The sequence below is a fragment of the Lissotriton helveticus genome, chromosome 2_1 (assembly GCF_964261635.1).
Source record: "Lissotriton helveticus chromosome 2_1, aLisHel1.1, whole genome shotgun sequence".
Classification (NCBI taxonomy): domain Eukaryota; kingdom Metazoa; phylum Chordata; class Amphibia; order Caudata; family Salamandridae; genus Lissotriton; species Lissotriton helveticus.
This window is the reverse complement of record NC_136059.1, coordinates 1,988,582,857-1,988,609,640: the sequence shown is the minus strand read 5'-3', so window position 1 is coordinate 1,988,609,640 and position 26,784 is coordinate 1,988,582,857. Positions and strand designations below refer to the sequence as shown.

The following is a 26,784-nucleotide window of genomic DNA, read 5'->3' as shown; positions in this document are numbered from 1 at the left end:
ACTGGGGGTCAGAGGGGCCGGGATGATGGTGTCCAGACACCCAGCAGGGGGGTGGAGCCAGAGCCCAGGGAGGCCGGAGGGTGATCAAAACCAGGCATCCGGGGATGGTTGGAGAGCCATCGAAACTCCCCTCGCCTTGTCTATGGTGGAGTGGCCACTCTACCACCCGGAGGGTTCTTGGTGCCTCGATGGCGGGCTCGCTGGGGCCGTGGCCGCGGCTGGTCCGGGACCACGTGTCTGTGACGTGCTGGGCCCAAGATGGCGTCGGGCCTGGAATGAGGGTCCGGGGTGGGCACCGGACCGGTAATGCTGGGGCGGCCCGAGGGTGCAGTGTCAGTGGTTGTGGGCCGCCGGGTGGTGGATCTGGTGGTTTGGAGGGCGTGCAGAGGTGTGCCCGAGGCCGACCCGGGCTGGATGGAGGGCCGATGTCATCCGGGGCCCGCCATGCGGGAGGGGTAGGACCACGCCACGAGGCCGGGTCCAACACACCCCAACTACGGAAGGTCATCAACATCTCCTTCCAAACAGCGACATTCCCACAAAGCTGGAAGCACACCGAAATCAACGCCCACCTCAAAAAGCCCAAGGCGGACCCCAACGACCTCAAGAACTTCAGGCCCATCTCCCTGCTCCCGTTCCCGGCGAAGGTCATCGGAAAAATTGTCAACATACAACTGACCCCCCACCTCGAAGTCAACAACATCCTGGAGCCGTCCCAATCCGGATTCAGACGAAACCACAGCACCGAAACAGCCCTCATCGCCGCCAAAGACAACATCAGGTGTCAACTAGACAACGGCGAGGCATCAGCCCTCATCCTCCTGGACCTATCGGCCGCCTTCGACACGGTCTGCCATCACACTCTAAAAACACGCCTCCAAGAAGCCGGTATCCAAGAGAAGGCCCTCGACTGGACCACATATCCTTCCTCTCCGGCAGATCCCAGAGCGTCCGCCGCCCACCTTTCCGATCCGAAGCCACCAACATCATCTGCGCCGTCCCCCAGGGTTCCTCCCTCAGCCCAACGCTGTTCAACATCTACATGGCCCCCCTCGCACAAGTGGCCCGCCACCACAACCTCAACATCATCACCTACGCCGACGACACTCAGCTCATCCTCTCCCTCACCAAGGACCCGCACACCGCCAAAACCAACATCCACGACGGAATGAAGGCCATCGCCGACTGGATGAGGAGCAGCCGTCTGAAATTGAACTTGGACAAGACGGAGGTCCTCATCCTCGGACCCAACCCCGCGGCCTGGGACGACTCCTGGTGGCCGACCACTCTGGGAACAGCACCGACACCCACTGACCACGCATGCAACCTAGGATTCATCCTCGACACCTCCCTCTCCATGTCCAAACAGGTCAACGCCGTCTCCTCCTCCTGCTACAACACCCTCCGCATGCTCCGTAGGATCTACAAGTGGATTCCGACCGAAACAAGAAGATCGGTGACACAGGCCCTCGTCAGCAGCAGACTGGACTACGGCAACACACTCTACGCCGAAATACCAGCCAAACACCTACGACGACTACAGCGCATCCAAAATGCCTCCGCCCGACTGATCGTCAACGTCCCTCGCCGCAGCCACATCACCCTCCACCTGAAAAACCTACACTGGCTCCCCGTCGACAAGAGGATCACCTTCAAACTCCTCACCCACGCACACAAAGCACTCCACAACGCCGGACTAGCCTACCTCAACAGCAGACTCAGCTTCCACACCCCCACCCACCAGCTCCGCTCCGCCAGCCTCGCCCTCGCCGCCGTCCCCCGCATCCAACGAACAACCTCCGGCGGTAGATCCTTCTCCTACCTCGCCGCCAAGACCTGGAACACCTTACCTACGGCAGACCGAAGACCTACTCGCCTTCAGAAGACCCCTCAAGACCTGGCTCTACGCGCAGTAGCGCAGCTCCCCCTCCCTCTTAGCGCCTTGAGACCCTCACGGGTAAGTAGTGCGCTTTACAAATTTCTGATTGATTGATTGATTAATGGCATGGGTCCGTGATAAACAAAAGAAACGTGTTACTCCATGGGCCGGGCCTCAGACTCCTCTGGCAAGAGAAAAAACACATGAAAAAAAAAGAAGCACTCATTGAAGGGTAAGTTGTCTAGATGCCCTCTTGATCCTGGGAGTCACCATTAGTCTTCATTGCACCACCGGATGTAGCTCAGCAAGCAGCCCACCACCCCTCCCGGAGCCAGCACTAGAATCCATTCCGCCATGGCAGTCCCCCCTCTCCCGAGCCACCGACACCGCTTTCCCAACCGTCCTCATGTCTGCTATCGCTGAATGTGACACCACCAATAATGCTTCTGGATCCCCCTGTGTCCAACCCGATACAAGAACACAGTTTGAGGAGATAGGCCCAAAGGTTCTTGGAGGAACAGGAGTGTCAATACCAAATGGCCCTACAATTTACAAGCTGCTTGGCTTTGACTCGAAACCCCTCAATCTATAAGGGACTGTGGAGGGACCAGACCAGGGCTTCCCAGATCAAATAGCTGAATTTGCAGGCTAGTGGCCTGGACACCTCACCAGACGTGATGATGGGAGTTCCCTTTGGGCCTCCAGGTCCTAAAGTCGCTTCTTCCTTACAGCGGTGAGCAAGGCAGCAGAGGTACTGAAATGACTGTTCCCCTCCGTTGACATCAAAACGAATGTGCCTACTGAGGTTCTTTTGCCTTCATTCCTAACCGTGAACATTTACTTCCCTTCAATGATACCATTTTGGAGCAGGTACTGACATCATAGGAGAAACCGGCTTCTGGACTCACAATGAAAAGACTGGAAATAAGGCGCTATTAACCTGCCCCTAAGGATTCCCACGTCCCCTTTCCAGTCCACTCATCTATCTCCAGCGATATTGGTCAAACAAGCTTCTTGTTCTTCGAGACAGATGTCAGGGACTTTTCCGACAATCCTGTTGGACAAAGAATCTAAATGCCTAGAAGCTTGGGACAAGAACGATTTCTCTACCGGAAGTATGGCATTAAAATCTTTGAACACCACTTGCCTCTTGGCGAGATACGCTCATGCCTTAATGGAACATGGCCCAACTGTTTGTCCCTCATGTCTTAAATTACATCAAGGCTCATTTTTCTGATTCATTAAGGAAGGTCATTAAATCAGGCCTGGAAACTATTAAGTGGCTCCCCGTAAGAGTCGCATGCCATGGTAGGCCGACATTCTTGACTTTGCACATTGGGATTTTCCACAGATACGCAAGCCACTGTCATGGACCTTCCCTCTGACTGCCCCCCCTTGTTTGGAGATAAAAGCTAATTTAGCCCTGGAGAGGTTTAGGTTAGCAAAGCTACAGCCAAGCCCCTGCACCTTTAATAGACTCAGTGGGACGACAGGCCTATTTCACTGCTTTAGGGGTCTTCTTGAGAGACTTTAGCTTTCATCAGCGGCAGTCCGGTCAGCCACAGTCACAAAAGCCCCAAAATCCTGTGGTTAGACATTATAGGGGCTGAGCACAGTCCATCCTGAACTTCCATGCCAGGTCCTCTTGGAACTGGAACACAAGCAACCCAAGACCGGTTTTCGCTATAGTTCAGGCTCTTCAGTTGGGAGCATCTTGGTTCCAGTAGCTCAGTGAGCACGGAACACACGTCCGGACATACCTGTCGTACTTTGGGCATCGCACTGGAGTAAACAAAAAAGTGATAGGTGGGATGCTTGAAATAATCTCAGCTCCTGGTAAGTCGGGCCCTGGTTTTCTGCCCCCCTTAAAGCCTCAGACTAGACCCAGCCATATATATGCAAACCAGACTCGATCCTGCTCCAGTAGGAACAGTCCATGCTAAACTGTCAAGCAAGGTTCTTTCGGAACCGGAACACAAGCAACCAAGTCCAGTTTCACCATAGTTGGCCTAATGCAATTATCTTAACTCTTTAACAATAAACAGTTCACGTCCATTGTCTTGCTCATTGTTTCGCACCTGCACCAAACTCAGTCTTGCTGTACTGAGCATAAACTTTCTCAAAAGCTAAAAGTGCAATAAAAGCACTACTTTTCAGTGGGAGCACACAATATCTGATGAATCAAATGCAAGGCGCCCAACATATGGGAGGAGGCAAAGCCCCTATCTCAGTGGTTCTTCTGAAAGCTTTTTCTGTTGATCAGATAAGCTTATGTGCCAGCTGTGCTGTCAAGCCAGATCTAAGAAGCACCCGAATTTACAGTATTCCACACGATTCACCCAGAAAGGGCAGAGTAGAGCCTTGTGAAAGACATAGCTTGCCAAAACAACTAGTTATTAAGCAATCTTTGGGGGCTGTCATCACTGGAAGTCAATTTGATAATGGTTAAAGCAGTAATTACATTGCAATTTAAGTCTGCGACCAAACTTGTTTTAGGTTAAGCAAATGCTTCTCCAATGTGGAACTGGGTTTCTAAAGCATGCAGCTATTACCCCTCCCTGTTATCTCGAGAGAGGAGGGCACCAATGTTTTCCGCTGGAAAATATATCAGTGCTAAAATTATACAAATTAACTGGGCTGGTGAATCGCAGATAGAGGCAAATGCCAATTTGGGATTTGTTCCACGGACATTCGAGGTATATGAAGCCAAAAAGAGCAAGCAACGACCCATGTTGTGAATATTTTTCTCTGCACTTCGTTACATGGAATTAAGCATATGACTAGAGACTAACAGACGTGTCTGATATTTCAAGCATAAAAACGACTTTCTATATTTAAAGAGACTAGAGAGTGGCGGATAATATCTGGAGAGATGGGGGAGTACAAAGTTTGGCACCTCCGTAGAAGAGGTAAGGAACATTGGTCAAATGTGGTCGTTCCAGAAGAAGTACCAACATCAGTAAATTTCCATTTTGAGGTGAATGCCCCTGTACCAGCTGGTGATTTTCGCTGTAATTTATTTGCATATTAAAAATGGCAGAACGTATTACTTCCAGAACTAAAAATGCAGGCTACTCCCTTTATTTCTTTTCAGCTTACAAATGTCATAGGCAGAAAAACAACTGTCAGTCAGAAACTGGAGTTAATGGGGGGCAGTACTATGCAGCAACAAAAAAAATTCTGTCAATACCTGAGCACTGGTCACCACTAGGCGTTGGCGGAATTTGCGTAGTCGCGCTACACAAAGCTCCGCGAAATGGTAAAAAATCTCTGCGAGCACGCATTAATTAAGCGAACACGCGGAATTGCTTGTTCAGCCCGATCACAATGCTTTTTTCCTGTTCGTGAACGCTGTTTGCGTGCTCAAGGAGAAATATCTTGCGAACATGCATTTTATAAGCGCAAACAAGCAAAAAATTCCGCAAAGCTGCAAGTCGCGGAATTTTTGGCAATTCCACACCCATGCCTAGTCACCACATCAAATCTGAGCTTCTGGACGCACCAGCTAGTTCTAGCCTTTTGTAAGATCAGCTCGCAATGTTATGTTATTGAAGGTCGGAAATTAAAACCATTTTGTCAGGCAATAGAACTACATGTAAGGTTGATTATTAACAGCGATTTTATTATAACTCAAGATCATACACCTGATTGTAATTTTACCATCAGTAGATAATCAGAAGGGTGGAATTTTCAGCTTGACAGTACTTTACCGTACTATACTGGACCAAGTTTCAACACCAGCGGTGTGTATAATGGGAAGTATAAACCACAGACCCACTTTTAGGTCACTTATCCCACACCTTAAAGAACCCTAGATTGTGAGAAGAGCAGAAACATTTCTCGACAATATATGTGGGTTCATTGTGGTTTTCTGAAACCTAAACTTTTGAGTGTGCCCACAAAAAGGATGCTAAATAAATGTACAAGAACTCTGTACTTGGAGACAAATTTAAGACAAGATACAAACAGTATGGTTTAGAAGTGAAGGCGCATGCATAAAACTTACAGTCTCAAAAAAAATCTCCATCATACGTGTTCTTTTTTCCTCGACGCTGAGCCCTCGTTTCTTAGACTGCAACATAATAAATAATATTATTTCAACTCCATTTTCTTTTAACAAGGTTATAATTGTATTGGAGTCACCAATTCAAAGAGAAATTGAAACAAAGCTGTGATGGAATTTAATTTAGAATCAATATTCCAAAAATGTCTGACATGAGTGATTCCATTTACGCGCACTAACTTGATTCCATCACCATATATTAGCCGCTGAGCACAGGAACTCGGGAGCAACATTACATCTTGAACATATAAAGACGAGCGAGCTGCACACCAACTTGAATAGGCATTTGCAAATGACGTAAATTTGGCATTCTGTATTATTTAGGAGTAGTTAAGCAGTAGTACCAAGGAGGGTAGCACAGTATTTGGGAGTTCTTTTTTGTTTCATTGCCTTCGGAGCAGTTCTGTAGTAGCGTTAGCATGGTCATCTGGGCACAAGCCGGGTTGGGCGCTGGCATAGGGTTTATTTTGAGAAGACGTCGCCTTTCCTTAGCCTAAAACTGAGGGAGGGTTGGAGGTCTCCCTTTCCCTGTGGACCGAATGTTCCTGTCGTCGCCTTGCTCTTCTGCCCTTTGCATACACTTGAAACGTGGCCTCAAGGAGTGTTACTAACCCCCAGGCACCATCCTCCATTAGTAGGTTTAGGGCTGAGGAGATGCTACGACAGGGGAACTCAACATCATTCTTCACTTAATTAATGAATGAATGTGTTAAGTCTGTAAAAGAAATCTCGTTTGTTGTTAATGAACAATGTAATAAGCACCCAACACTTGTTTGCTATGTGGTATGGGGGGGAGATTTTAATGTTTCACTGTGTGCCAATCATATGAAAGGTATTTGTGGTCTGCTAGACGAACACGACTGTCCACTAACCCACTTTACGCATTCAATTTTGGGTAATGCTTTGAACGATTGTCTTTTCACAATGGAATTAGACTATGCTAATAACTTAGCGGATCTTCCAGCCGAATTTAGACCCACTTTTCATGGTAGGGGCATGTTCAGCACCATCGATTATATCTTATGCTCTTTAGCGCTAAAAGGCAAACTCCAACGGTTTAGCACTGGTACAGATATCTCTAGTGACCACTTTCCCAATAGTATCATTTTATCCATAGAAGTTGGCGTTCGTCATCCCAATAAGATCAGCCAATTAACCCAGCAATCACTGGCTATGGATAAACTAAATGGATTTTCTGTGAAATGGTCCAAAATAGACCCGGTAGTTATCAGTGGCAATGTTATATCAAAAACCCTTCCTTGGATAACCAACTGCATGGCAGAGGATTCCTCACCTCAGCTGATTTTAACTAGTTTTTCTGAGATTTTATTAGTAATGTGGTCTGAGCTACTCCGCAATCACAAACCCGGTATTCAGGGATCTCTAAGATGGTTTGATACAGCTTGTCGTAAAGCCTTATTCGCATTAAAAAAGGCACTACATAACACAAATAGAAACTCAACGGAGATAGCTAAACTAAGAAAGATCTATGAAGTGGCTCAACAAAATTGTAAAAAGGAGCTAAAGAAAAACCTATGGGCCCAACTCCACGAAAGCTGCCTAACTAAAGACAGCTCTTAGTTTTGGCGTGTCGTCAAGTCACCCTTCTTAACAAATGCTAATGCGCCACAGCACCTTGACGTGGCTGTGCCCGCTGACGTGTGGGTGACCCATTTCTCAAAAATATTCGGGGGGTCCCCAGTTGACGATATAAAAACAGCTAACCCAGCAGATGGCCCCGCTAAGACGCAGGTTTATCCCATCGAATTATCCTTTAGCCTTGGCGAGGTCATTCAAGCATTAACATCTTCCAAATCTGGTAAGGCACCTGGCCCTGACGGGGTGCCTGTAGACATTTTTGTAAATAACATAGAATTGTGGTCTCCTGTCATCACCCAGGTGATGGAGGCAGATTCGAAAATCGGCCTCATAGATTCCTGGTCCTCCTCCATTTTACTACCCATCTTCAAAAAGGGGGATCGCAATAACCCTGCCTGTTACAGACCCATCTCTCTCCTGGACTCCCTGGGGAAAGTTGCCGGGCGCCTGATCCTGGAACATCTCCTGGAGCTAAGTGCGGCAACCTATATATAGTGTATGTCGACCTTAGCTCTGCTTTCGACTGTGTGATCCATTCCAAGCTGTGGTCCATTCTTAGCGAACTTGGGGTGGACCCTCCTCTTATTAAATTCCTCCACGAGCTCTATTCTGACGCTACAGCGTGCGTGAGATACGGGTTAAGCGGTGAATTAACATCCCTATTTACAATAAATAGAGGAGTAAGGCAAGGGTGTGTCCTGGCCCCCTTCCTGTTCAACCTCTATACCAACGGGGTTGAGATGGCCATGCTGGAGGGAAGCCAGGACTTACCATTTATCAATCACCGTCCAATCCCCGCCTTATTATATGCGGACGATTCTGTCATCTTAGCAAGGACATTAACGCAGTTGCAAAAACAACTAGATAAATATTGCCAGTTTATGCTCTCTTTGGGGCTAAAAGTCAACAAGAGTAAGACCTATGTTATGCACTTTGGTCCCAAGGCGAAGAAACCCAAATCCATCTTTATTGAACAAGTTAGATTGGAGTGTGCTAGACAATACCCTTACCTTGGCATTTTAATGGATGATCAGTTAGATTGGAAAGCAGGAGTTGCAAGTAAAAAAAATGCTCTTTCAAAGAGCAACTTCAGCTCTTGTTTCCTTTTCAAGAAAACTGGGTAAACCGGCCCCAAAAGAGCTGCTTAAATTTTACCATGCTAAATGCCACAGTGTAGCTACTTACGGTGCTGGCGTTTGGGGCTATGCTTCTGTAGACGGTTTACAACTGGTCCAAAATGGGTTCCTAAAATATATTCTGGCACTTCCCCAAAGTGCTCCAATATAAGGTTCCCATATCGAGCTGGGTATCGATTACATTATTGATAATATTAGATGCCAGCCGATTCTTTTATGGCACCGTATTTGGACCAAACCCCAATGCCACCTAACCCGCTCCCTACTACAAGACTGTCTATCCCTGGTGAAATGGAAAAAAATCCCATGGCTTCTTTATGTTTCCAACTTCCTAACAGATCTGAATTGTGCTTTTTACTTCACCGAACCAACGACTTTATTAGATACCAGTAGAAAGGCGTTGAAAGCTCTCTGTTTAAATCATCTGAGAGACCTCTGCCTTTTAAATGAAGTTTCCAAGCCAACAAACGTGCAAATTCTGATGGTCCAAACTTCCCCAGGTATTCAGCCTTATCTAACATTCTTTCTGACAAATCATGAAAAATTTGTCTTAACAAGGTTTCGTTTCAACTCTTTTTTCCGCCTTGTTACCTTTCCTAATGTGCTAAACTGGTCACTTGATCTGGCAAAGTGTCCGTGTGATGGTGTATCACCACAATCGACCATCCACCTTACTTTGTTTTGTCGCTATTACGCACAAACTCGCAAACGCTGGATCATCCCACTCCTTCGAAAAATGGAGCTGAGAACATGTCGGTCAGCTTTTCTGGCATTACAGATGTTGGACACACCACATGTAGCCAAATGTGTAGCTCTTTTTTTAAAATCATGTTTGAGAATGCGTTGTAACATAGGGCTTTCTCCATCTTGATGTGCTGTTAATTGCTGTCTCCCGATCATTTTGAAATTGTCGTCTTTTAGCTATGTCCTAATTACTAGCTTGTTTCTTTTTAATTGTATTATAATCCTGTGTTTTTACATTACTTATTCAATTTTGTAAATGTACTTTTTATGATTCAACAGAATGTTAATCGAATAAAAGTTTTTGAAACGAAACACTTAATTATATGGGAATGTGTCCTGTTTTAAGGCGGTTAAACGCACAAGCAGGAAACAAAGACAGGAACATCAAACAATGAACCTTTGAAAGAACAAAAAAACACCAGCCGCGTTTTATTTATTTAGTGAATACTGATGAGTTTTTAAACTCCAGTACCAATTAACACCAATTTGTTTAACCACAGTATACCCCTTTGTTACAGGTTTCTAATTTGAGTGAACCTTTTATAAGCATGATGACACCCAGAAATGTGAAAGGAAGATTTTATTGCATTTTATTTTTTATAAACCAATTGCATGGTTCCATAGACAGCCGGAATATATAAAAGTGATTTTTAAAAAGTAATATTAAAATAAAAATGTTCATTTCATATTTCTATGTGTGATCGTGTTTTTTTTGTTGTTTTTAGGGCAATAGTGCAGTGAGGAGACCACTACACAGTGAAGTTAAACCATAACATGATTACAACTTGCAATTTACCATTTTAAATCTACTAATCACCTTTCATTTAATCCCTGATGTACATTTCATGAGTTCAACATGATAACATCAATAGTGCACAGATTCTTGAGCAGATTCCTAAATTTGGAAATTATAGTATGTTTTAAAATCAATGCACTACTTTTTAAACACAGGTTTGCTTATTGCCAAAACTATTCACCGCTTTACATTTACACACAGCAAGTAGATCTTCATGCATTGTATTGTTATTTATATACTGGTTTCCTTCCGCTTGCGAGACACAAAGCGCTTCTGGGCGGGCTGATTTTATTATTTGAATAGCACTTCATACCACTAGCAGGTCAGAAGAGATCGGATTTGCACTGGTCTTCTGGGCGCCGTTCTGAGTGCATGGTTGGAAGGGTGTACTGTGTGGTTTGGCTTATATGCAGGTCCTGAAGAATTATATACCAAAGTGGAGTTTTATTATGTTTGTAGGTTCATAAAATTATGCAAGAAAAGGAACATTATGTGGCTATAATGTAGTACATTCTGAAGCAGTATCATTTCTCTATTTTGTCATTTTAATACATATTGATCCTGTCTAGGAACAGGTCTTATAATAGAAACTGAAAAGTAACCCAGTTAACTTTTACAAAGGCTTTATGACTGTTCACCTTCATATTTTGTGCACTTTAAGTAACTTTTGAACCATATGTTGTAATCTGCAAATTATGAAGCAAATGGCAGATTAGGAGGAAAATCTGGTAAACCCATACATCTGAAAAAATACAGTGACTAAAAAATTCCATTTGCCCTGCCTACATGCAGTATGAGGGGATGAGGTGCATTATGCTTCTGAATTGGTGCATGGTGTAAGACTAGGTGTTATAAAACACAAGCATTTGCAATGCAATAGGTCTCGCATTATTAAAGTTAGAGCTATTGGCATTGTAAATGGCAATGCCTTTTATTTATGTTTTTGTTATTAAAACATAAATAAAAGGCATTGTCATTTACAATGCTAATAGCTTAAACTCTCGCAAAAGTGAGACCTATTGCATTGCAAATGCTTGTTTAAAGGACGCCCCAGACACTGCTTCCCCAACCTACCAACCTTCAGCGATAGGACAAAACTGCAAGCTTATCTTAACAAGTCCATACCTGAATACAGCGTGCTTCGAAGAGCAGCACATGCGCTGCTCACGATCAACCTAAAAAGTCTGTTTTAATAGCATTATACAATATGGTCGGGTATACAGGGAAGAGCCGATTCTGCAGCTAGGATGGCTAAAATGTTCAGGCAGTGTTGGATAGTTGTCAGGGGCTATTCATTCGTTGCCTTTTAGAGGATAAAGAACATTCTTTTCTGCTCCTAAAAAATGTAATAGGTGTCAGTAATAAAGGGCTTTTATGTTAAGCGCTACACATGGAACATTGTTTAATGTAATTGATACCTAGTGTTAACTGGTCCTTTTTTTCAGTGACTTTTGTGTGCGTGCGTGCGTATGTATGTGTGCGTGTGTGTGTGTTTATGTGTTTGGGTTTGTTTGTGTGTGTTTGTATGTATGTATGTGTGCGTGTGTGTTTGTGTGTGGGTGTGTTTGTATGTGTGGGTGTGTATGTATGTATGTGTGTGTGTGTGTGTGTATGTATGTGTGTGTGTGTGTGTGTGTGTGTGTGTGTCTTTCTCTGCAGATTATAGGTTCACATCTCTGCTGGGCAGCCTCTGCCTTTCATCCTTTGGTGTCATTCTCCCTCTGACACGTCATTGGTTTCACACGAGTCTCACTGTGGTGAGAGTGCTGCAGGAGAGTATCAGGGGTACTGGGTCTCTGGATGACAGTTTGTGTGGAATAATGTTTTTAGAAGAGTGCTTTAGACCGATGACCCCTGGAGCATGCTCCCTTCCAGTGTGTGGTGAGATTTTTAGGATGTGGGGGCTCTGAAGCGACAAGTGACTGTTTCCCTGGTGATTACTACGTGTTACTTTGAAAATAGGGACGGAGGAGGGGCAGACAGGAAGAGGGTGAAGGCAGGAGAAGAGGGGCAATGAATGGAGGGAGAGGACATGGAGATACAGATAACGGTTAACAGGGGGGAGAGAGAGATACTAAGAAAGGGTAAATGAGGAAAGAAAGAATATAAGATGAGGAAATGAAGAAGAGAAGAGGAGGAAAGGAAAATGAGGAAAAGAAGATGAGGAAAGGAAGAGGAGGAAAAGGAGAAGAGGAGGAAAAGGAGAGAAGGAGGAAAAGAAGAGGAAAGGAAGAGAAGGAGGAAAAAAGGAAGAGGTGGAAAGGAAGAGGAGAGGTGGAGGAAATGAAGATATGCAATACAAAAAGAGGATGCAGAGTATGGAAAAATAGAGGAGTGGAAAAGAGGAAAGGCAGAGGTGAAATGGGGTGTGGGAGATATTGTGGAAGAGGTAGAAGAGATAGGGGACAGTGGTGGATAGGGAGCATAGATATGGAAGAGAGAGGAAGTGAGCAAGAAGAAAGATAGGAGAGGGGTGGAAGAGAAGGGGAAAGGTAGAAGAGGGATGTGGACGAGAGTGGAGTGATAGGAAAGATGAGACTCGAGAGGAAGAGGAGGGGTATAGCTCGAGTCACGTCTGCTGAAAAGCCGAACAGCTTCCCTCTGCTGACCAATGCCCAGAGTGTGAGAGCTTGCTCGGGGCAGGGAGGCCCAGTGGCTCAGACCCTCTGCACATGAGTCCTGTGAATCTCGGGCCGCCGCAGGCACACTCCATGTGTGAAAGTAGCGGGAATTTCCCGGTGTCTCTAGGCAACGATATTTTACCAGCGTGGATTGCCCCTTCATTTTTAAAAGACACGCTTCACACACACATGAACAGGATGCAGCACTCCAACATTCCCACACAATTCATGCACATTTTACTGTCCCAGATTATATCTCGCTAATATGAACCACATAACTAGCAGCATCTCGGCGAGTTAGCCATGACTGAAAATGTAATTCACGCTAGTAGTTCTAAATGAAGGAGCCTGTGCTGTCCAAAAATGATACGAACTGAGGGAGGGATGGCGCGACCGCCCAGCAGCATGTGAGACAGGAGATGTGCACGGCGCCGGGCTGGGCGTGCGCGCCCACGAAGTGAAATCGCCGAGGGCTTGCGCGTGCACATCCCCTGTCTCACATTCACGGCAATTCGCTAACAATAGATGCCTTCGCTGTGCAGTGCTTCGCACTGCTAACACAGCTTGACGTAACAAGTCAACATGAGCACTAGTGGGAGGAGCGAAAGTTGATAGATTCACTCAGTACAGCCAGCGTACCAAGCACAGGGAATGCCCAGGTCCCGGCTGCCCCATCTCGGCCTTGGGTATTTAAGCGTGCTTTGGGGTTACTGTGAACTGGGATACTTTCGGTTTTGTTTTTAATCTTTAAAACCTACAAGTCCCAGAATGCAAAGTAGTAACCGGGAATAAATGAGCAGTTCACGCTTGCCAGGGATAGTTTGGGTTCAGAATGCATATATTAGTGACCACTGGTACAAGTGTACATGAAATAGGTACAATTTCCCCCAAAAGTATCCGTGTTAAACAGAGACTTCCTCTCACCCCAACCTACCAGTATGAAGAAAGCGCTGCAGCACAAACCTGTAGCCCGACACCCACAGCCTACCTACTGCAGAAACACAATAAGAGCACCTGCTGCACCAAGACCACCAACCTCCCAGCACCTGTTACCCCACAACACAGACAGTAGAAAATCCAAAAGAACCACCTCCTACCCCAAGACCATAACCTACCAGCCCTACCTGTCACCCAAAAACCCACAACATATCGACTGCAGAAACACCATAAGACCCACCTGTTACCCCAAGATCTGTCAACCTACCAGCCTGATGAAAACACTAAAGCGCATGTGACCCACACTCACACCCTCTTGAGCTGCAGAAAATACAGCCAGACCCACCTCCCACCCAAACACCCTCAACCTACGGGCAAGAAGAAAAAACCACAGCATCTGTAACCCTCATACCCACAGCCTAGCGGCACATAGAAAGTACTGCAGCAACTGTTGCCCTAATACCCTCAAACAATCGAACAACTGGTATGGATATAAAACCCCCAACCAACCAGCATGGATAAAACACTGCATCACCTATGACCCCCCCAACCCCATCAAATTACTAGTCTGAACACCACAGCAAGCATTTCCCCATCGCCCTAAGTCTGAAAAAAACACAGCAGCATTTGTTACCCCAAACACCTCCAACCAATAAGCACGAAGCTGAGGTCCCCTATCTCCTCTTTACGTATTTCACCCTGCCCTTTGAGCGGGGTGGGGTCTGTGAATTGGGATACTTTCAGTTTTGTTTTTAGGTCTGGCATTAGTCAAGAACTTACGATTTTAATACAATAACACACATTACATTGACTAATATGGGCTTTGAGCCAGCCCTACTCATCCATTGGTCAGCTGCTGTGGCAGTCACATTTTCTTCTGCCCCCTACAGCATGGGACAGTGGGTCGGACCACTTTGGCCATTGGCTAACTTCACTGTGACGAAGGCATTTTGTCCATTCACAGGGAGTACATTCCCACACAATGTAGTTCCCCTTGGGGCTACTATGGCAATGAGGGGTTTGGGATACCCAAATAAAGCTTGCTTGACTGGCTTTACCAGTGGTTGTTATCTTTAGAATTTGTACCTACATTCTTTGGATTCAAAGCAGTGACCTGGACCAGGTGAGTGGAATACTCAACAGGTGCAGCTTGGGGTATTCAAGACAAATTCAAATACCGCAGGCACCGGCGCAAATTAACCTGAAATGGGTACAATTCCCCCAAGTAATATTTGTGACAAATCGATATCTCCTCTCACCCAACACACAGAACCCAAACAAAACCGTTCCGTTAGAGAGGCACCGCCCACTCCCAAAGGAATGGCAGCACCTGCCTGCTAACCTGAAAACACACAAACTATCAATTAAAGCAAGGACAAACCCCCAAGTCGCTAATCAACCCCAAACTTACCGGTCTGCAGCAACAGGGACAACCTATGAACCCCACAGAAACAACTCGGGGTTCCCTGTGCCCCCAATAGCCAGGACACCTGAGGGGAGCCAGGAAGTACCCCCTCTCGGCACAGTGGGTTTTACTTTACAAGAGGGCAGAGCCTGGCAAGGTGAGCGGTGGCACGGAAGTGGGCAGGGGGCGCATCCCAGGGGAGGGGGGCTCCCACCAAACTCCAGATTGTCGCACTTCCGGATGACCTCCGCGAAGGATAAACTAACTTGGAGCGCCCCCTGGAGTCCGGTGCAGCGGCGGTCCTGGTGCCGTCCAGAGGCCACACTCCGTTGAGACTCTCCCCTCCCGGGGATCCCGGGCCCTCCGAGTGGGAGGGGGGGGTGTGATGGTCCAGATGATGGGGGGGCAGGTCGGTCACTCTCGCCCACCCTGGGGTTTCCGGCTCCAGTCCCTGCTGGATCCGACCCCTGCTCTTCCAGCGGTTCTGACCTCTCGTTCACTTTGGTCCCAGGTTCGACCCCTGTCCTACTCCGGAGGCTGCAGCAGGTGGATGGGCCGAGCTCAGCCCTGCCTCCTGCGCTCCCTCCTCCTCCTCACTCAGCCTCCCTGAGGGAGGAGCTTCTATTCAAAAGAGCAGCGTGTGTTCAAACAAGTTAGCTGTCCTGAGACAAGTCGGCCTGGAGCGCCCCTTGGAAGAGACGCGGGAGGGCAGGAGCGTGACGCCATGAGCGTTGGCGTTCCCTGCGGCTTGCGCGTTTACAGACCGGTGTCTGCTCGTGCACCGGTCTGTACCACTTGGGGAGGCAATACAGCGACAATAAGGCTCGCTATCGGCAGCGCTTTGCGCTGCAACGCCAAGCGAGCCCTAAATAAAAGGGTAGACAACATAATATACATCAAATACTGTTGATGTCAAACCAATGGAGCACTGCTAAACCACCAATGGAGTAACTTAAATGAGACCTACCGTTTCCACACATTTCGTTGTTGACGGTTCAACACATTTCGTTCTACTTAGGATATATAAAATGGCTTGAAGACATGTACCAGAAGAGTACAGTTTCTTTGTAGAGTGAGTGCTTTTTGTATTTTTTAATTACTCTTGCTGTACTTGATGCTGTGTAGCCTGTATATAGCAATAATAATAAATAAATAAATAAATAAATAAATAAATAATAGAACATAAGGGGCAGAGGACCTTCCCACCGGAAACATTGGTAACCCACCAATGAAATATTAATTGGAGTCTACAAAAGAATGGAAGCTGGCCATGCCAATAGTGGTATTATAAACTAAGAACTGTTAAACTGCAAAGGATGTACTGTATGATGTCCCACAGGAGAGACAGAAAAGCACTGCATTAGAAGCACTATTTAACCTTACAGAGAGAATTGAGTACAACATCCCCCTACGAGCAAGAGAGAACCAACCATCTCATTGGATGCATCATCAAACCACCAAAGGAGTACTGAGTGTTTTCCTTCCAGTAATGACAGAAACCCATCTTAATGAAGCTACTGTTAGACCACCAATAGCAGGAAGCACTGGCAACACTGACTGAGCAAACCAGCATTGGCAAAGCCAAGAGCTAATGACTTTGCCATAGTTTTGTACACCAGCGTGGATGCTGTTCAGCATGTCTAAAGGTTAGTTGCATAAAGGAGAGTGTTGTTTAGTGGAGTGGAGTAGAGTGAAATAAAGCATCGTAGACTGGAGTGTCGTTGAGTAGGGTGTAGTGGAGTGGTGTAGAATAGTCAGAGTGGAGTGGTATGTGGTGGAGTAGAGATAGAGTGGAGTAAAGCGGAATAGAGTGGCCTAGAGTGGAGTGTTGTATGATGGCACAGAAGGGAGTAGCACAGAGTTAAGTAGAGTGTCAGAGTTGAGGGGCGTAGAGTGGAGGGACAGCAGAGTGGCGGGACAATAGAGTGGAGTGCCATGGAGTGGTGTACAGTGGAGTGGTCTACAGTGGAGTGGAGTAAAGTGGTATGGAGTGTTGTAGAGTAGTGGCATGGAGTGGTTTGGAGTGTCAGACAGTGGAGTGTCAGAGAGTGGAGTAAAGTGGCCTAGGGTGAAGCGGAATGGAGTGTCTTGTGGTGGAGTGTTGTATAGTAGTGAAATAGAGAAGCGTACAGTGGCATAGAGTAGAGTGGCGTAGAGTAGAGTATGAATGGTGAGTTAGCACACTGCCCTTACAGACAAAACATTCTCAATTGAAATGAACATTACTTTTACACATACAGTTTTACTGATAAACCTAAACAGCAAACAAAGCAAAACAGCCATTACAACACGGTTTTAAGCATGCAGTACCTTTTCCACGCATGCAATACAACACAGGCAGTGTTACCACGTATAGCTAATACCACCCATAATTTATATGATGCATATGCCTTTACCACGCATGCCTTTGCAACGAACTAACGTAAGGGTATGAATGGAAGAAGAATATATGTTGCACTGGTGGTAAGAGCATATGCAGGTAACAGTGTTAAAGACACCTGCGTGGTCAAGGCTATCGGCATCGTCAGAGGAAACAGACAGACCCTTCCGCTTCCTCTTTGCCATAGTTTTGTACACCAGCGTGGATGCTGTTCAGCATGTCTAAAGGTTAGTTGCATAAAGGAGAGTGTCGTTTAGTGGAGTGGAGTAGAGTGAAATAAAGCATTGTAGACTGGAGTGTCATTGAGTAGGGTGTCGTGGAGTGGTATGTGGTGGAGTAGAGGTAGAGTGGAGTTAAGCGGAATAGAGTGGCCTAGAGTGGAGTGTCGTATGATGGCACAGAATGGAGTAGCACAGAGTTATTTAGAGTGTCAGAGTTGAGGGGCGTAGAGTGGAGGGACAGCAGAGAGGCGGGACCGTTGAGTGGAGTGCCATGGAGTGGTGTACAGTGGAGTGGTCTACAGTGGAGTGGAGTGGAGTAAAGTGGTATGGAGTGTTGTAGAGTAGTGGCAAGAAGTGGTGTGGAGTGTCAGACAGTGGAGTGTCAGAGAGTGGAGTAAAGTGGCTTAGGGTGAAGCGGAATGGTGTGTCTTGTGGTGGAGTGTTGTATAGTAGTGAAATAGAGAAGCATACAGTGGCATAGAATGGAGTGGCGTAGAGTAGAGTATGAATGGTGAGTTAGCACACTGCCCTTACAGACAAAACATTCTCAATTGAAATGAACATTACTTTTACACATACAGTTTTACTGATAAACCTAAACAGCACACAAAACAAAACAGCCATTACAACACAGTTTTAAGCATGCAGTACCTTTCCCACGCATGCAATACAACACATGCACTGTTACCACGCATAGCTAACACCACCCATAATTTATATGATGCATATGCCTTTACCACGCATGCCTTTGCAACGAATTAACGTAAGGGTATGAATGGTAGAAGAATATACGTTGCACTGGTGGTAAGAGCATATGCTGGTAACAGTGCTAAAGGCACCTGCGTGGTCAAGGCTATCGGCATCGTCAGAGGAAACAGACAGACCCTTCCGCTTCCTCTTGACGACGGGTGTCGTGCAACACCTCAGAAGGGCTGCCTCGTCATCCTGCAGATGTAAGGAGGCTTGGGCCTGGGGCAGGGGGGGGGGGGGGGGGTGGATATGGGGGGGACGGATTTAGGGCTTCAGACTGGTGGTGGGTTTTAATAAACAAAATTGTTGGGGGAGGTTTTAGGAATCAGGGGAGGGGTATTATTAAAAAGGACTGGGGGCCGGGGTGGTCACGCTGGGTCTAGATTTAGCGGTAAAAAAGGGGGTGGTGATGGACGGAGCATCTGAACCAATCAAACACTCACACCCAGTCAAAAAATCTGGGTTTGATCCATCACCGTTCTTTAGCACACTCTGCCACCCCAGTTCAGACATGGCTATATGCAAATCAGTCTGACCCTGTGCCTCATGGGAACAGCCCAGCCCGAACTGCCAAGCCATGCCTTCCCTGGACCGGAAACAAGCTTCCGAGGACCGGTTTCTGGCATTACAGCCGTCTTCAGCCCGGCTTGCTTGAATCCAGTGGCAAAGTGAGCAAGGGACTCACGTCTGAGCATACCCTGCCACACTTATGGTGGCCAAAAGCGGTACAAAAGGGGGTGGTGATGGACGGAGCATCTGAACCAATCAAACACTCACACCCAGTCAAAAGATCTGGGTTTGATCCATCACCGTTCTTTAGCACACTCTGCCACCCCAGTTCAGACATGGCTATATGCAAATCAGTCTGACCCTGTGTCTCATGGGAACAGTCCAGCCCGAACTGCCAAGCCATGCCTTCCCTGGACCGGAAACAAGCTTCCGAGGACCGGTTTCTGGCATTACAGCCGTCTTCAGCCCGGCTTGCTTGAATCCAGTGGCAAAGTGAGCAAGGGACCCACGTCTGAGCATACCCTGCCACACTTATGGCGGCCAAAAGCGGTACAAAAGGGGATGGTGATGGACGGAGCATCTGAACCAATCAAACACTCACACCCAGTCAAAAGATCTGGGTTTGATCCATCACCGTTCTTTAGCACACTCTGCCACCCCAGTTCAGACATGGCTATATGCAAATCAGTCTGACCCTGTGCCTCATGGGAACAGTCCAGCCCGAACTGCCAAGCCATGCCTTCCCTGGACCGGAAACAAGCTTCCGAGGACCGGTTTCTGGCATTACAGCCGTCTTCAGCCCGGCTTGCTTGAATCCAGTGGCAAAGTGAGCAAGGGACTCACGTCTGAGCATACCCTGCCACACTTATGGCGGCCAAAAGCAGGAGTGGGTTTTAATAAACAAAATTGTTGGGGGAGGTTTTAGGAATCAGGGGAGGGGTATTTTTAAAAAGGACTGGGGCCAGGGGTGGGGGGTGGTCACGCTGGGTCTAGATTTAGGGCTCAGGTCAGGGGTCGGGTATATTTAAAAAGGGCTTGGGGGTACGCTGGGGTATATTTTTATGGTGCAGGGCAGGGTTTGGGTAGTTTAACAAAGGCAGGGGGGAGTGCCGGCCACTGGTTTGAGGGCAGGGTTCAGGCAAAACCTTTTCCATGCACAAGCCTTTAACATATATGCCTAAAGGCATGAGCGGCACAGGCATATTTGTTATAAAAGAATGCGTGGCAAAGGTTAAGCATGGTAAAGACAGTCGCACTGTCAAGCATGCGTGGAAAAGGTATGCGTTGTAAGGGAATGCGTTGTACTGTCATACATTTGCGCACAAATGATAATGTGTGGAAATGGCATCATCTAGTGTACTAATTTGTTTAGAACATATTAAAAAACACTACGCTATTACAAAAAATGTGCTTTCCTAATTTTAATATATTCTGAAATATTTGTACAGTTAATTTACAGACATTTAAATTGTGTTGTGTTTTAAAAAAAAAAAACAATTCCAGTACCTGGCAAGATTGTCATATAAATCTTCCCACTTTGAAGTTTGAAAAAGAAAAGTAAACACCAAGCATCCTCGGAAGACAGAGCTTGACATTTGACCTCTGTCTTTGAACCCACAGTAAAAACGACAAGATAAGAACAAAATGTAAAAGGCCAGTTTACAGAAAGCAAGGTCTCATGTAAGAATGCAACAAGCTCTGTTGAATAAGCTTTGCTCCACAGGGGAGACAAAGACACGCTGGATACCCTAAAACAAATAAAGCCAGCAAATAGGAGTCCAGAAAATGCAAATTACAAACCACAAATCCAATGGTAAGCAGTGTTTGGGATGTATTCCTAGGAAGCTGTCAGAACACACCCAAGTAGTCTTTTCACAACCCAGACGGCTGTGCTGTCTAGAACGTTTCGACCTACAAAAGAGTATTGTTAGGTAAGAGTGAAACACTATCTGGGGTTACCGAACAGTGATGAAGGCTTATCCCTTGAAGTGCTCTTAAGCACCGAATGAATACTATATAGAGTAAAAGGAAGTGACAAATAGCAGAGCGTAAGCTGGTGCATACGTTTGAAGAGCCTATACGTAATAACATGTAGGTTTAGCTTTCGAAATCTAAAGATATGAACCAACACAAGGAATTCTTCAAAAACACAACAGATGGTTAGCTGCTCTCCAAAATACAATAAACATAATAGTGTGGTATATATCTAAAAATGCAGGAGAGATTTCTCAGACAGACATTTACTCAAGTGAGAAAGTTTTCTGTCTGTTCTCTTAAGATGCTCTTGTGTGACAAGGAGAAAAACCTAGGCTGAATGCATCCAAATCAGAATGAGAAGTTTGGGGCCTCCAAGACACTTCAAAATGCAAGAGTTCAGTTTACCATGGGACAAAAGACTGACTCAGATGTGCTGGACAACCAAAACACAATGAGCACTGGCAATGCCAACAGGTCTGAGGTGCGAATCAAAGTTTTGTCACTGAGGCAAGATAAATTAAAAAAATAGAAGTAGAATGAAGAAAACATGCTTCCATCTTAACACAGCTGGCTTATGCTTGCAATTATGCAGAAGGACTGTACACAGCCTATCGTTGTTTTAAACTTCCAGCATGACTGCACACTTAGAATGAAGGAGCTGGCCATTTGTGAATGGTAACACAACAGACTATAGACTACACCATTCCATAATGGTCTTCTGATTTAAAGGAACTGGCCATGCGGGATGAGGTGCATTGCAAATGAAATGAGTGATCAAGTGATCCATTAGCACTGCCTAGAGAGTTGTAGTATTGTCTTAATAAAAACTAAAGTAAAGAGGAGAAGCACAGGTATGAAAGGGGAACTGTAGAAGGAGAAAACTGAAAACCAAAGGATTGGTCAACCAGCCTTGACACTGAAGCACGTTGTGTTTTAGGTGGATGTGCATGTGAACACAAATTGCAGTCATTCACAAGCCAAGAGAGCGAATGATTGATGTGGACTGAATCATTACCCCAGGCACTTCACAGTCATGGATGTAAGTAGAATATAAATGACACTCAGACAGACCAATGGTAGAAGATCAACTGCTTTTATCCTATGTAAAAGCTTATAAACCTGTATCAACATCCACACTGGCCAGATGGGTACGTAGGATTATGAGCGAAACTGGTGGGATCTTTCCTGGTTTGGAGTACATTCTTCAAGAGGAGCGATGGCTAGTAAGGTTTTTTGGGCAGGTGGTTCCCTACCTGAAATACTTAAAACAGCAGACTGGTAAAATGTAAATAGTTTTGCAAAGTTATATTTGAGACGAGTGAAGCATGTTAGTAATATAGCTTTGTATGGCTTTAAACATGCATAATGGTAGCCGCCGGTCTTGTATAGAAATGGTGATTCTCCAATTAACATGCAGAGAGAATCTTGATTTCATTAATGACAATGGAGGCTAACATTATCCCAGGCTCCTCACACTTTAGGAGAGGTATTAAGATGATGAGCACCTAAATATGGTGTATTTCATTAATATCTCTGTGAAAGTCTTTAAACAAAATGCATCTCTCCAGAGCATCGAGTTTATAGCTTAGGAGGTTACAGTTTGGATTACATTTATTGTGAGTTTTTTTCCATTCTTTTAGGTAATGCTTCCTAAGTCCATGAAGTGGCTCGTTTCCATTGTATCATTTTTAAGAGGAGGATGCATTTGTGCGCTGGATATTTAGATTTTTTCATGAACATTCTAAGTGCTTTGTGATGTGTTGTGTTACTATTTTTTAAAGGGCTGCATGTTGGGGCAGCAATAAAAGGTTATTGCAGAATGTCAGTCTCCGTGGTCTTTAATGAAATCATGTTAATTGGAGAATCGCCAACCTCATAGTGCAAATATTCTATACCCATGTTTTGTCTAAGGGTGAATCCAACACCAAAACCCTTGCTTACTATTGTAATCTGTGAGATTGCATGTAACAGGACACCTGTAACCTTTGATACAGAGTAATACAATTGGTCATCAAATGGCGATAGAGTTTATTATGCTTTTCACAAAAAATGCATCAGACCTACCTTTTGTAACACTTCATAATAAACATATCAAACCTACACCGCCATGACCATTGGCTTGCCACCAGAGCTAACTCAATCCGGTTTCACTGAGTGTTAGTTTTGCCAAAAGAACAAGTTACTTACCTACTCTATGCTCTTCCTAGAGGGTACCCTAACTATCCACTTATTCTTCATCTTCAGAATGTCCCCAGGTACAAGACTGGATCTGGAAGATTTAACAGCATATCTTCAGCACACCGGTAGGTGGCGCCATGCAGCTCTACATTGACTTCGTTCCATCATGGAAGTTCAAATTGAGCTGCATAAAAGCGCTACTCCTGTGCGTCAAATTCAGTTCTTTCTTGATCAGGTCCACGCTCTCTAATACAGAGTCCAATAACAAACAGAGATTTCATGTACAGATCTCTCATTTATTACACCTTTTTAGAAGGAAAAAGTGACCATTCCACAGAACGAAGAGAAGGGAGGAAAGGAAGACGTCTACTGTTAGATAGAGTATCCACCAAAAGAGTGTTTCCAAAGGTAAGTAGGTTGTTTTTCTGATGAACACTTATAACCGCAGATTCTGCACCTGTAGAAAAAGATACCAAAGCAGTACCTCCGAAGGTGGTGATTCTGTGAAATGGCTCAGACCAAAAGTCCTGCAGGACCGAACAGGTGAAATGCCCATCCTGTTGTACCTGGCTATCAAGGCAGTAGTGTGTTTTGATCGGGTGTACTGATGCCCATGCTGCAGGCTTACAGATGTCAAGGACAGCCACTCTGCGTGCCAGCGCAGTGGTAGCAGCCTTGGCCTTTGTAGAATAGCCCTTGGACCTTCCCGAGACTTCTTTTTGGCCATATCGTAGCAGATCTTAATGTGGAAGGCCTTGGAAGAGTCCATTTCTGCAATGCCTTGCCTTTCTTAGGCCCAGAGAATCCCACAAAGAGCTGATCGTCACCCATAGTCTTTGGTGCAATTGACATAAAAACTGAAGGCTCTTTTGGGAACCCGATAATAGAGCCTCTCCTCTTTCAAAGAGTGAGGCAGAGCGAAGGACGTTGGGAAAGTAACATACCAATAAGAAAAAATAGTCAAGACGTTTGGTAAAAAGGCCACTCTTCTCCTCAACACTACTTTATCCCCGGAAGAGTGTGGTGTACAGTGGCTGCACCAACAGAGCTTGGAGGTCAGTCATGCCGAAGTTACCGAAACCCACACATTCTTAAGAGTCAGGAGACAGAGGACAGCAGTGCATCAGTTCAAACGCTACATGTAGGAGGAAAGGAATGAACAAATTAAGGAGCCCACTGTGACATCACAACAGGTTTTGGAGGGAATAAATGAGTCAAATGTATTAGAACTCTAATGACCTAAAAAGGTAGAAAGAGTTGATAGATAACCTTTAACGGTGTCCAAAGCAAGACCTTGCTGGGATAGTGATGAGAACAACAATACAACATTACACAGTTTGGCCCATAATTGGATATTAATATGCCTGCCACACCAGCCTACAATCTTGTCCCAGCATTCAGCGCAGACTGACTTTGTAGAAGGACGCCTGGCAGCCAGGATAACATTCACAATTTCTGGAGGAAGATTGAATGGAGCCAACTGACCCCGCTCAGTCTCCATGCATGGAGGAGCAGACTGTGCATGGCGGAGCAGACTGTGCATAGAGGAGCAGACTGTGCAGAATAAGGTGCAGGATCCTGCCCCACTCCTCCGATAGAAGGACCTCCTGAAAAGGTAGCCTGACTGGAGGATAGATGCTCATCCTCAGAAGTTCAAGGTACTACACTCCCCTTGCCTAATCTAGAACGACTAGGATGACTTGAGCCCAGTCGTTTCTGATCATCTTCAGAGTTCAGGGTAGGAGAGGCAGCAATCGAATGGCATACATGAGTCCCATGCTCCACTCTGTATAGCATGCATCTTTGAGAGAAAGCCTTCTTAGAAACTTCAGTGTACAGACCCCACCCGGCCTTGCATCTTGCAGTATAACTATGGCAGTAGTAATGTCCATGGGAAGCTGAACTAGTTATCCTGTGATGGACAGCATGAAGGGCTTTGAGCACCAAGCAAGTGGCCCGCAACTGTAACAAGTTGACATGGAGACACATCTCAGCCTGATAGTAGAGTCCTGTGATCTCCATCTCTCCCAGATGACCTCCCCATCCCAGCAATCATGCATCTCTTACCACCATCAGCAACTGGATAGAGCAGGGACATGTGTCTGCCACAGGTCCAACTGCGGTTGAGCAGCAACTCCAGGTCTTTTGCAGTCTCCTCCTAAATCTTGATGGAGTCCAACAGATTTCCCTGGTGCTGAGCTTAATAAGGCTTTGGGTTCCACTAGCTTGGAGTTGGCACTAATGAGGTCAGGAAATTTGTCATCTAGAGGTGGTATAAAACCAACAGTGGTGAGGCCATCTTTAATAGCAAGTTGTCGAAATGGGGGAGGAGGGCGGGATGGGGGGAGACTGGAATCCCCCACCGCCATCGTGGACACCAGAGAGGCCATTGTGAGACTGATGAGACTGAAAGGGAGCACAGCAAATAGAAAATGCACCTGGCCCACTTTGAACCACAGGTAGCATCAGTTAGACTGCAGGTCAAGTACAAAACACTAGGCATTCAAAGCCACCATATAGTAGCATGAATCTAGGGCAGCCAGAACCTGTGAGCACCTTGAATTTGTCCATCTGTAAGACGGCATTCATAGGGACGGCAATCTAAAGTAGGATGAAAGCCTCAGTCGTTCTTTGACACAAGGAAATAAAGGGAGTGACAGCGAGTCCCTATTTCAAGGAAAAGGGCCCACTCCATGGCACCTTTGGCCAAAAAAGAGCCCACACTTCTTGAAGCAAGATGGACACATGCTTCTCTGAAAGATGTTCTAATGTGGTTGGAAGACGCAACGAGTAGGCAAGGAATGACAGGGTACAGGTCTCCTGGGACGATACGCACGACCCACCTGTCAAATGTTATATTTTTCCACCCTTGAAGAAAATATCTGATCCGGTCTCATTTTTAAGACTTATTGCCACAGGAAAGGAGGCACTCTTCCATTGGCAGTCCAGGGAGAAAACACAACCTAGTGTGTGGGGAGGTGTCCAGCCCACTGGTCTCCTTCAAGTCTATATATAAATTGTCATCAACATAGATGTTGGGGGAAATAATTCCCTCATCTGCATTGCCATATCCAAAAGCAGCTTGGCTCTGATCAGAGTCCAAACTGAAATGTTTGATGGGCGCTGGGTTGCGGCTCAGAGGCAAAGGCATGGTTCTGACTGAGTCTAATTGAACAGGGGCAGGTATGTCAATACAGCTTCGGAACGTGACCTCAGTCGGGTCTGACATGAATTTGACTCTGAACCAGAGAGGAATATAGGAACAGGGTCTTCTTCCAGCACCGGCAGCGTAGATTCTGGCACTGATGTCAAAGGGACCAGAATGGATTTTGGAATTCTGCTCCAGTGTGTAACTTGAGAGCGTTCAAGAGTCACTGACAGCCCCAAGGGCAGACCCACCAGTGGTAACCCAACTCAAGGCTCCCAGTAATCCTTGTGGTTCCAAAGCACACCAGGGGAAGCTGGAAGAGTCTAAAGAATGTGCAACATGGCTTTCAAAAGGTTTCAATCTGTTGTGATGTCATTGATTGACCTGGAAATTTGGAGTACAAAGAGAGAAGTTGCAGGATCCGCTCTTTGGTAGGGGACT

At 45.9% G+C, this 26,784-nt stretch overlaps 1 protein-coding gene across 1 annotated transcript in view; it reads right to left on the bottom strand.

Annotated features, from left to right (window-relative positions):
* MND1 (meiotic nuclear divisions 1) overlaps positions 1-26,784 on the bottom strand; it is a 387,648-nt gene that overhangs the window by 303,566 nt on the left and 57,298 nt on the right. Inside the window, exon 2 of the mRNA XM_078676946.1 lies at positions 5,886-5,951. Coding sequence (XP_078533072.1) covers positions 5,886-5,951 — 66 coding nt within the window. The remainder of the gene's footprint in view (positions 1-5,885; positions 5,952-26,784) is intronic.